The following is a 12,602-nucleotide window of genomic DNA, read 5'->3' as shown; positions in this document are numbered from 1 at the left end:
CTTGCTTTAGGATTCCTCAGTGCTCCTTATGGAGGCGGGTTGGAAATCCCTTAGTTTAGCAACAATGTGGTCCAGCCAGGCAGAGGCTCGCAGGGGGAGACGCAGCACGCACATTCATCTTCCTCAACCACAGCCGGCTGCCAGCAACCGGAGAGAAAAGTACAAGTCAGGAGGCTTTATGAGTATTTCTTCCTTCTTCTTTCTACATGCTGTCACTTTTTTAGACAATGTATTAGTCTGGTCTTTTATGATTTCTTTTTCTTCTGTCACAATCACTATGTCAGACAGCGCTGATTAGACTGTGATCAAAGTTGTGACGTATCTCAACACTGTCCAGAACTGACTGGCCCAGAGGAGGCAGCACAGTTAAAGCTCAAAATGAAAAAGTCCTAATCCCTTACTGTCACTTTATTACACATACCCAACTATCCTCGTTCTACTGCCTTCAGAACTATCAACAAAACTCCAGCTGGTGGGGGATATTCCCTTGCAGTGATTTAGGGTGGTTGAACAGTAACAGTGGTATGCAGTATTACTCCCATCTTTTCTTTGTGTTTGCTATTTCCTTAGGCTAGGTTCACACTGTGAACACAAGTGTTAGTGGTCAATTCTGATTTATTTCTCAGATTCACTTTTTTTGTTTCTGTTTGTTCTGTTTAATTATGTTTTGAATGTGGCCCATATGAGATGATATGACTGTTCACATTGAGGTCACATTGCAAAGAATCAGACCTGAATCTGATTAGGACCACATATGAATGTAGCCCAAATCAGAATTGATAAAAAAAAAAAGATCAGATTCCATGTGATCTGGACTGTTCACTGTGGTGTAAAAATGTGATCTAAGTCACATGTGAGCTTTGGATATGGATCTCTTTGGCCTGCAGTCTGAACGTGGCCTTTGTAAGGGGTCTAGTAGGGTCATGTTTCATCTCAGGACCTGCTAGTACTAATAATCTACCTAATCTCGCCCTCCTCCTGCCTCTTGGGTCTATGACTCACTTAACTTGCAAATTTCTGGCAAAATAAATCACCAGTTGAAAGTCTCCAGTTAACGGTGTCACTCGTTAAACCGACACCGGTGAGCCGCGGGACGCAAACGCCACAGTTGTGGCAAACTGGGATGATTAGCGGACTGGTGTGGGCAGACAGGAGTTCTTCCGGAGCGAGTGCAGAGGCTACGTGACTTTCTTCTGTGTGGTATTGCAATCCTTGGCTGTGAACTGAGGGATACTGAGTAGCACTGAATAACATCTTTGCCAACTGTGATGCAAACACACACCTCTTACTAAGATACTGCTTTGCTAAATACTACGGCCCACAAGCTAATGGTCAGATGGGGTTCTATTAACTATTCGGCCTAAATGATATTTAATTGAATACAATTATGGATATGCCCCGAGTTCTATATGACTCACCAAAAGCGTTTTTGATGAGTCATCTGACAAGGGAATTTTAATGTGAAAATCCTCAATAATGATTTTTGGGCTATATCCACTTTCTTTCAGGCTATTTGTGGTTCTGTTCTTTTAATATTTTGTCCAATCCATTTATATCAATAAAAAACGGAAAATGAAAAACTGTAAAACAGCATGAGTCACAGTCTATATGTAGGGACAGGGATCGCAGAGGCTCACGGAATGTGTCAGTGGTGAAAACACTAACAAAAAACAGACATATTAGCTGTTATCAGCGCTCCTCGCCTGGTCCTGACACACAGCTCCCCATGACAGGGACCTTTACAACAGACACACACATGCCAACTAGTCATTGCTTGTTGACAGCTGCGTCACTGTTGCTGTACTGAATCAGGATTTGAAAAAACTGGAAACAACCAAAAAGAGGAAAAGAGTATTCAGTGCTTTACGAAACGATATATTCCTCAGGGTCCAACATGATGATAGAAACTGGAATATGTATACTGCATGGTGAGCTGGCAGTTCTTGTCAAAGGCAAACCTAGACAAGATCATCTTTGTTCCTTCAAGCACAAATAATATGTATTAAACATTCTCCAGAAAACAACAATCGGCAAAACACACAGCAGGGACATTTGCCTCTAACCCTCCATTTTCTATATATGCTCATTCTCCTATCCCAGCATACATTGGAGTCAGGGTACATGGAGTCAGGGTACAGCCCAGACTGTCCATCACAGGACTAGTTCACTTAAAGGACCAGTGTTTAGGAGAAACTATGATGGACCAGTGTACATATTTGGGGCATGTTTCATGGTACGGAGCATTTCTTTAGGTTTGGGCAATGCACTTTACTCTGGTTTGTATTAGCTGATTAGCATCAGCTGCTTCATTCCTGCTTCACAATAATCCGCTCAGTCGTAAGTAGTGTCCCACTGATATCGGTTATTCAATGGTTGATGCCAATATTTAGAGAGCAGGGCGGCCAATATATAATTCTACTTTTTAAAAAAAAGAACATGTAATATAATTCTATTTTATTCTATATGAAATTCTGGCACGTTTCCAGCGGGATGCATGAGGGGGTGGATGGGAGTTCTAGGACAGGGCTTGAAAACCAACTTTTTTCAGTCCCAAAACTCACAAGGGGAAGCCCAGCAGCCATATAGACAATACCTGCAGAAGAGTCTGAAAACAATGCTAGAATATCGGACAGATTAACCGGTCTGTCACTCTTAAAGTGTTTGGCTACCAGCTGACTGCTAACGTCTTATCATTAGTATATAGTAATGCTGCTTGTTGCTGCAGGTCCCTTGACCAACCCATCATCCTCCTTATGTAGTAAGCTTTTTCTATTGTTAATTTAACTAAGATATAATGTTCCTGTGTGTTAATTAAGGGTGGATTAGTTCTCAAGGAGACTTCTGGTTGCACCTTGGATTCTTTGAGAGCCTTTTCCACCAAGCCAACTGTATAACCATTTGCTATAAATGGTTAACTCCTTGATCTAAGTGTCTCTTTCAACAATAGTGTAATCATATTGAGGGTAGCTGTGTGCACATTTTTTATTATTCATTATTCATCACATTCAACGTGAACAACAACATATGGCTTTCATACATCCTGCCGAAGCTTTGTCGTTGGTCTAGTTCACATGATGGACCTACCAGTGACCAAGACCAATTGAACACAATGTGTGAAGGTTCCATTAAAAACTGACCCAGATTGTGGGAGAGTGAGGGGAGTAATACCAGTACACAAATTCATGCAAAAAGGGAGCTACAGTTCTCAACCACTTTTGGAGGAGCTTCTGAAATGATGCCAAGCTGAACGCGAGAGTGCATGATGGGCAACCAAGGTCACAACCCAGAAGATTCCATGGCATTGTGGGTAAGTTGCAAGTTGGTAAATCTGCCCTCCTACGCCTTCACTTTGTCGGTCGTTTCGGGCACTTTCACAAAGCTATCACAATGGTGTCTCTCTTGTTTAGATTGAGTCATGCACTTTCTCATCTCCTCACATTTCTGTGATCCATCCTTTAATCACTCACTGCCTCCCCTGCTGTCCACTGAGGGCTAACAAATGGATCCTTTCCTGCTCCATGCCACACCACATTTCGTGACACAAATCACACCACACGTCCACACACATGCACAAGTGCACATTGGAGGTCTACCAAAATGGATTTTCACGGCAATATTTCTGGATTGAAGCTACCAGCAGCCAATATTTTGTCCCAAAACCTTTAACTTTGACCATTTGAATGTCAGAACAGTCCAAAAATAGCCCTACAAAATCAGTCCTCTCAACTTAAAGGTTAAAGAATTCTCACACAGCACAGGAGCTGTGCTACACTGAGCTAGGTATATAGTATAGTATAAAACATGGAGTTAGCTGCAACTAACTACAGCTAACTACTACTCTTAAGGTATGATTATGATTTTTTAAATGACATTTTCAAAACTGATGCAGCTCATCGCAAATATTATGTGAGGACATTCATTTGGATATCTGCTTTTATGTCCCCCAAATGTCCTGCTATTCAGGGACACAGTGTTAATTGAAAGCAGAGTGATATTGATAAAAGCACTTACAAACCATGTGATGCCTCCTTCCATCCTTTAATTTGATCAAAAGGTCACATTACAATCAATACAGGTTAAGCTCTTCCTATTGATGACCCTATTGACATAGTGAAACTGATAATCAAGCTGTAGGATATCTGTCATACCAGAGGTCGACCACCACTCACTGGGCCACATTCTGATATTGTATTGTCATTAGAGGTGTAACGTTGAGCCCATCAGTCTGAAAGGCGGTATATTAATCTAACCATTCACCCCATATACACACAGGGCTACCCCTGCCTTAATGGGGGTGGAATTTATTATTAAAGAACATCCACTAATACTTTCAATCCATCTTGCGCATTCAGTTCATATTTTCATCGACAATACACTTCTTGATGGATTATTGATTAACCATTTACTAAGATCTGAGAGTACAAAAAAATAAAGAGATTTCTAGGCAGTACCGGTTGTTGTGAGTCAACATAGAGAAATACTCTAAAATTACCATTGTTTCTTTAACCATCATAAAAAATATGAAGGTAACAACTCTGCACCGTGTCTATCGCAGCTTAATTCAGTCAAATTGCCAAAAAGAATGTTGATATTAAACTATTCTACAAAATCCTGGATTTTTTTCTCCCATATTATGTTTTTCAGTCAAATGCCAATTCTTGGTCTCTGTAGTATCTGAAAATGTAGTATTGCATGGTATAGGTTAGGGAATGGTTATTTATATAGCAAATAAACTGCAGGTAATGTATGAATAAGGTTCGACGAGACGCCAATAAACGCAAACTATGGATTGACCAATATGTTTTTTTCAGGGCCGATTATGGGTAAACACGAAAAGCAATAACTGATATTTGGAACCAATATACATTTGCTATGGGTGGGACATTGACTGAGACTACCCAGTGGTGATTATAGACAGAGAGATGCAGGTACATCCGATCCAAAGCCACCATTTTATCGGCAATCGGACAAAAAAATTATTTGAAAAATGCTGAATATCAGATAATTGTCCAGGCTGACAAATTGGTATATTCCTACATTAAACATACTACACTTATAATTAATAAAACCATAGGGACCGCCAGAATCAACAAAAAATGTAAGTTTAAGGTCTGTTACAAGATGCAAACTTTCCTAGAAGAAAGTTAGATGTGCTAGACACTCTTCAATCTCCCTGATTTCTACACCTTAACCTCCCACATACATAAAGGTACATAAAGGACACACTACTTCCTGCAGTGGCATCAAACATCGGCACTGGAGGCAAACTGTGAGGACCATCCAATATGTATAACTAGGGCAGGGTTTACTTGTAGTTGTCTGGCAGATGAAAACATCAACAGCCAAAATGTCCAATGGGAAATATGCCAAATAAATAAATACATATATTCAATAATAGCATATTAAATATCCTAATATTGTGTGACCTAGACAATTTAAAAGCAAAGTTCAGCATTGTGGCTGGGCGATCGACTCTCGTCTGTTTAAACAGGACTTTAGCCAATTTTACTGTAAAACACAGGAGCTGAGAACGCACAGTAAGTCGCTCTGTCATGCTGTCCTCAGTTTCCATCATGCCTCTCTTTCATGCAGTTATGTGTTTAGGTCATTGTCACAGTTTTGCATGTAGTGTTTGTATTTTATGCTGTTCAAATGTAGGTATGTATGTATCACATGGCTATTCAAAACATATATCCAGTTCTAAATGATTGGAGTTCTGGAATATTAACTTAACTCTAAACAAGGGTTACTGGGCGTAGAAAAATGCAACGTGTCCACCTTTTTGTTGAGTTTTATGTTTGGATACACAGGACCCAAGACAAAGCTCCCACATAAGGAGCCAAATTCCTTTTCTCGTCCCCATGAGCTGGACATGAGCAGAACTCGAGTGCTGACAGCAGGTCTCACCCCTCCATCTGCTACTGGGTGGGACCTCTGAAGAGAGGGAGTAAAGGTGGCTGGGAGACAGACTGTAATCTATGAACTCCTCTGTTACTGAAGGTGCTGAGACCAAACAGGTCCAGATGCGCATTGCCTGACCCAAGCAACAACTATCCATCCTCATCAAGCCCAGTCAACGTCAGACGACTCCCCCTCTCGTCAGCCTCTTCGCTCTCCTTTATTCTCGTCTCCCACTCCATCTCTCTCGCCTCTGTATCTGTTGTCTTTCCTTCATTCATCACTCACAATTATCACCCCCTCTATTCCCCTCTTCACTGCACAGCGGGCCATAACTGCCCGGCTCCCCGACCTATTTCCACACAGAATCCATTACATCTCCTGGTCCCTCTTTTTATCTTCATCCACCAATTCAATCCCTCCAGTCACCCATCCAGCCAAATATTCACAGACTGCTTGCCTTTTCCATTTGAGCTCATCACAGGGTTCCATAACCGCTCGTTTACTCTGAACCTGGGATTATCATCTAGGAGACGCTTCGCCTGTGTGGGTTGAAGCACACAGAGGGAGAAGAAAAGCTATAATGCTTCCTTCTCTTCCTATCGCTACACATTTCTTTTTTATTTTTCACACCTTAAGGCACAAACGGCCCACACCCCGCTGTTGAGCACCATAAGCGGGATTACATAAGTGTGACAACTAGCGGAGAGGAGGTTGGGGCGGCGAGGGGATATTAGCCGCTCTGGAGACTGGAGGAGGATAAGGCAGGAGATACCCTCCGCAACTTCTTCTCTGCTTGGTTGGCTTCCCACGACTGGCTCAGTATCAGCCCACTATCAGCCTGGGGAGGGAAAGATGGGGAGGCAGCAATGGTGGTTCGATAGAGGGGGATGAGGAGGGCCGAGAGAATAGGACCACAGGCTGATTAGGGGAAGCGACTGAGAGGAGCAGAGGAAGGAGGAAGAGATAGATGGTGGAAAGGTTAGGGAAAGAAAGGGGAGCCGAGAAATGTTACATCCCTCTGGCCATAGTCCTGACGAAGCCAGGATAGAGATGTCAAGCCACATCCTGTCTGTCGAGGGAGGGAACGGGAGTCGGGATCAAGCAGCAGACAATTAGACTTCAAGCCACAGGCCCTTATCCAATCACATTTCTGCCTCTCTCCTTCTATCTTCCTCTTTTGTCTCTCTTTACATTTTACATCAATCCCCCCAGCCTCTACCTCTACACCCCCCCCCCCACCACCACCACAGCTATCCAATATCAGCACTTCATTCTCCTCTGTTTCCACAGGCTTCCCGGAGGCCGATCGAGTGTCCCTCCCTGGACCGCAGAGGGACAGAATATGGTGCCGACCTCGCAAGGTCACAGAGCTCGCTTCCATCAGTTGAAATTCTAAACCTTCCATTCGCCTCTTTCTGTTCCTCTTTCTCTCTTCTACTTCAGCCAAAGCGCTCCACTTGCTTTTGAGCCAATGTCATCCAATTATTCTCACTTTTCACAAATAATACACATTTTCATGGCTTGATGGCTACTGAAGTTGCCATTTTTCTGTCATTCCGCTGAGAGCATGCTAAACTCCAAGGGTGACCGTTTGAGGTCGGACAAAACATGAATAAATCTGTTTTTCCCCACTGTTTCTTGAAAGCAAGGCTTGTCATTCCCTATTGTTTTACAGAAAAACATTAATCTTGACACTTAAGTCTGATTGGAAACTGTGCAGTTCATTGTATGAACAATGACGAACATGAACAAAGCTGTCCACTTAGACATTTTATTCCCTTTTTGCGTTAAACAACCATTAAAGCTTTCCTACTCACCATTTATCTCAGCATCTTTTCCACTCTCTTTCACGCTGGGTAAACAGTTTTCCAAGTAAACTCCATTGTGATAACAGCTATCCCCCTCACTGAGCTGTGGTGGTGGCTCCCAGCACAAGCATGGAGTCTGCATGATGCCACAGGGCCTGTTAGACGTGCTGGACGCCAGACAGTCCTCCAGCCACTGGCACAGCATCTGACAGGCCGCCATGCTCGGGTTGCGCTTTCCCACCACCAGGTACTCTGTTTTGAAATCCCCGTTGCCATCCGTGATGGGCATGCCCGCCCGAGGAGGTCCCTTCCTCATTTGGAGGAACTGCTTTCCAGCCTCCAGGAAGGCCACTGGGGCAGAGGTGTCACACAGTCTCACCACCTCGTTAAAGCTCTCCATGCCCAGGTAGGTACGCGTGGTCTCCAGGAAGGAGTCATACTGGAAGGTCCGGAGCTGCGACGGTACGCAGTCCTCTGTCGGTTTGGTGACCTTAATGAAGATGGTGTACCGCCGAGGGTCGGGGTTCTGCAGGGTCCAAGAACAAGGCATGGTGGGGAACACTGATGATGACAGGAAGAAGCCAAAGAAACGGCTCTGGACTAAGGTGGAGCAGGAGTCAGACTCTGGGCCTGAGGGGGCTGCCTGGCACCAACCCTCCATTAGCAGCAGAGGGGCAACATACATGAGCAGCACTGGGAGAGGCCACCTTGCTTGGCCACAAATCCAAGAAACAATGCTTGTCATGGTTTGCAGATATATATATCATAGGTTGATGGCTGGTTTCTGGCTTCGGAGGACTCAACTTCCAGCTGTGCAGGGCAAAGGAAGAAGAGAAGGAGGAGGAGGGGGGGTTGCTCTCAAAGATCCAGCGTTCGGCCCATGGCTGCATCCGTCGACCCAGAGATTCACAAGAACCTGTGAAATGGAAGAGACAAGATATGAATTAGACTTCTTATCTGATCACACGGAATGGGATTACACTGATTCTATTTCTCGCCTCAATGAGGAATCTCTATCAGCTGTTACTGTTTGCGCTGTAAACTGAGAGAGACTGCAGTGGCTCGGGCCCCGAAGAACAACAACAAGTTGAACACAAGCAGACGGAGGGAGGGAGCTGGTGATTTAGTTAAGTTTTTCTTCATTACGCAAGTTCAGATTGGTCTCTTCCTGGGAGACAACTGTTTTCCTCACATGTCTGCTCCCATATTTCATCTGCCAGCTCATTAATTTGTCCAATTATAAGACTATTAATTACAAAAAAGGCAACACCTGCAGTCATTCATTACTCTACTTCATCAGGGAAGAGCCACAGACAGCGATGCCATGATCAATAGTCCTCTTTGTTTTTGCTTATTATAGCTGTTAGTTGTTCCTTTAAACACACATTCAAAAGATGATAGCAGTATATTATATGCAGGGCTGCTTCCCCTTGAGTGGCTTTGCTGTTTTAAATTGTTACAATCAATGTTTCTTTATTGAAACGCTATGACGTGGAAAATAGTTTTAGGGTGGTAAACAATATCATTCAAATACACACCCCTGGTTTCCTCTCGTAGAGACAATTACATAGTTTCAGCTGGGTGTGCTGATTGATTCAAAATTAGGGCTTTATTTTCAGGAAATTGACAACAAAAGGTGCTCCGTTTGCAGCACTAAGGAATATTTACAAGTATGTCTGTCAGTAAAATGTTTAGTGCCCATTTGAATGAAAAATATCATATTTTTGATCTATTTAAAGCTGCCTTAATCAGTATTTTAACAATGACTTAAAATGAAAGAGGTCACTCAGTGATTAACAGAGAATGAACACCGTCTCTGCAGTCCCCGAGTTTTGCAGTCCATCCTTTATTTTTTTTGCTTTAGTCTCAACGCTCTCATCATCTAATTTTTAGGTGCGACAGGCTGCTGTTTTCAGCGAGAAAGCTCTGATAAAACCACTCCATGCTTCCCACCTTCCCAGCAGACAGACAAAATCAGCAATCAGCTGGTGAAAGTAGTGGAGCTTTTAGCAGCTATAGAGCCAGATATTGCTCTCAGGAGTTTGTGAAGGTCACTGATGCATTAATCCAGTACATCTGATTAGTATTAGTACTAATACACACCCCATTAAGCAAATCAAGTATTTGCCATGACATAACCGATCAACATTAAATAGGTTCTTTGACAGTCTAGGTTTTCTGCTATAGTTATATCCATTCAGTAAAAGCAGGCCACCTATTCAACTTTTAGAGCCACAGCATTCCTGTCCTCATCTTACCTTACATAATTAATTAGAAATGATTCCGATAAGTTCTGCACAATGGAGGTATATCAATTTTACATTTGGGAAAAGAGACCACTGCTTTCGATGAGATATTGAAAGCCTTATCAGCGAGAAGAAGTGGAGACCAAAATAGAGTGAAATATTGGACATATATCATACTGTAAAACCTGATGAGTTAGTTCAACTCAAGCTGTTTGGGGAAACAGATTGCCTTGAGTTTATTAGAATACAAGTAACTCAAGTATTAGCAGCAATAAAGTACACCGACTTAAATCCATCTTCTTTTTCACAAATGATACCAAGTATGTTGAATTTACTTTGTTTTCTTTCACTAAAGCAAACTATTTCATTACCTATCAAAACAGCTGATAAAAACAATTTACAATTAATTGATTATCAAAATATGGAAAAGTTCTTAGCTATACAGTGTTATAGCACTGTGGGGGTTAGATTTTTGTAATTAAATAAAGCAGACTTAAAGAAAATGAGGCAAAGGAAGGGGAATAAATGACTCAAAAATTAAGTTATGTTAACTTAACCCAACTACACAATACATTACACAATGTGGCCAGTAAATATTCGTAATGCATGCAATAGTAAGTCGAGAAACAAGCAAAGCTAAATTATTTCAAACAGCAGGCAAGCTACAAAAACTGCCTACTGGATGCACGCCCCAGCCTACAGCCAAAAAAAGTGAGAATCTAAATGAGATGTAATGTGTTCAAAGATGGCCAATTCAGAGTCCAGAGCTTGGGCTTCTTGTTCCATGGATACCAAAATACAGACACAGTCTTTTAGCTAGTACCTAGGGCTGGGCGATAAATCGACTTCATCGATTAATTAGATTTTTGTAGTTAAACAGGATTTATTTTTAGTTAAAATCAGTTTTCTCTTGAACTTCCACAACACCGGCGCTCCCTTTGGGCTCCTGTAGGTCAGAGTGCGCTGACCCCTCCCCCCTGCCTCTCCACAGATACACACAACATGGCAGCAAGCCAGGATGAGCTCGTCCCCAAAAAAGGCACAGTGTCGTCAGTTGTTTGGAACTGGTTTGGTTTTGTGGCGTCCGACAGCAAACAAACCACAACCCACTGCAAAGTTTGTTTGAAAGCTGTTGAAACCAAAGGTGGCAGTACGACCAATTTATTCCAGCACCTCAAGCAGAGGCATGCAGCCGAGTGGGAGAAATGTTGCTCTCTGCGAGATATACAGTACCGTAGCCCTCATTTGTAGTGTGTTTTTAAGAAGGAAAAAAAAAATCTATTAAAATCGTAAATCGGGTTTGGTGTAAAAAAATCTGAGATTTTATTTTTAAGCCATATCGTCCAGCCCTACTAGTACCCCAGGTTGAAACAACCCCTAAAATTAGTTTCACCTGGCCACAAATTCAAATGACAACAAGGCAAACGTGGCAGTCACTTTGACAAGAGACACCACTGAATCCCTCTTTAGCTCCTTGATATAGATTTCAGATGGAGAGAACCTGACGGCCACAGTGTGCAGTATAGCCAAGTACACTTGTATACTGAAGCCTCCCACTGATCAATCATAATGATCTGTAGGCCTGAAAAAAAGACAGTCTGGAATAATGGTGTATGTGTGTATGAGTGTGTTTCTGCGGGGGGTGGGATGGATAAGTTGAGATAAGTTGTCAGAAACCAGTAAAGATAAGTTGTCTGAGCCAATAAAACACAATCTAAAGAGAATTCTTCTAAAGCAGGCCTTTAGGGAAAAGTGCACTGTATCGTCTCTGCACAATAAGCTTCCTCTCCAAACAAACTTAATTAAGCAAACTTTAATCAAACTGTGCAGCTGGCCTTGTCAACAAGAGCATTTTTGAATTTTCTTTTATTGATAAGTTAATTCAGGAAGCCACTTGAAACTGCTCAAAACCTCACATATCAGAATGGTAGATTGTTTTTATTTGGGAAAAACTGAAGCTTTTATATGCTTTTTGGTTTTCATTCTGTTGGATGTTTACCTAATTAAGAAGAATATTGAGTTATTAAGACCAAATTAACAATGAATTATATAATATCATATTGAATCTAATGGTATGTCCAATTGTATAGCAGTCTTATTCTTTCAAAGCTGGAAACAAACAGATCTTTAGAACCTGAAGACTTGGCACTGCACACAAAATGACCATTTCCACCAGTGCAGGGAGGTTTTAGTCCTGACAGTCAAAGAGAAGCACATTAAACAACTAGGGACAACACACTAGGCCACATTTAGACTTTGATTTGATTGGTTGAGTCACTAAGCAAAGAAGAAACACACTACATGCTGTTGACCATTTCATTAAATTCCCAACATGTAAGCTGCAACTTGCCACAAGATATCATTTCCTCTCTCTCTCTTTTTGGCATGTTTGGCAAATTTGGATGCAATTAGCAAGTGACAGTCAGTTGTGAAACATGATGCTGTCACTTTTTGTGATCTGCGTGTGAGCAGTGCTTGCGAACTGATTTTATGAAACAGGTTACAGTCCTAAAATTCAAACATTTTGTAATGATTGTTGTGAGAATGATTGGCAGTGACTTGATCAGAATGATTAGAATATTGCGAATACTGGGTTCGCAATATGATTTTCTCAAGGAGATTGAAGACAAATTAAAATTAAATTAAA

The 12,602-nt window shown here is 42.0% G+C and overlaps 1 protein-coding gene across 14 annotated transcripts in view; it reads right to left on the bottom strand.

Annotated features, from left to right (window-relative positions):
* The window catches only part of adgrb1a (adhesion G protein-coupled receptor B1a), a 161,807-nt gene that overhangs the window by 105,098 nt on the left and 44,107 nt on the right, over positions 1 to 12,602 (bottom strand). For all 14 annotated transcript variants that reach the window (XM_051407240.1, XM_051407241.1, XM_051407235.1 and 11 more), the window contains exon 2: positions 7,719 to 8,625. In XM_051407240.1, the coding sequence (XP_051263200.1) occupies positions 7,719 to 8,454 (736 nt within the window). In that variant the 5' untranslated portion in view covers positions 8,455 to 8,625. The remainder of the gene's footprint in view (positions 1 to 7,718; positions 8,626 to 12,602) is intronic.

The sequence above is a fragment of the Dicentrarchus labrax genome, unplaced genomic scaffold, assembly GCF_905237075.1.
Source record: "Dicentrarchus labrax unplaced genomic scaffold, dlabrax2021, whole genome shotgun sequence".
In the NCBI taxonomy this organism is placed as follows: Eukaryota; Metazoa; Chordata; class Actinopteri; family Moronidae; genus Dicentrarchus; species Dicentrarchus labrax.
This window is presented reverse-complemented; position numbering and strand designations above follow the sequence as displayed.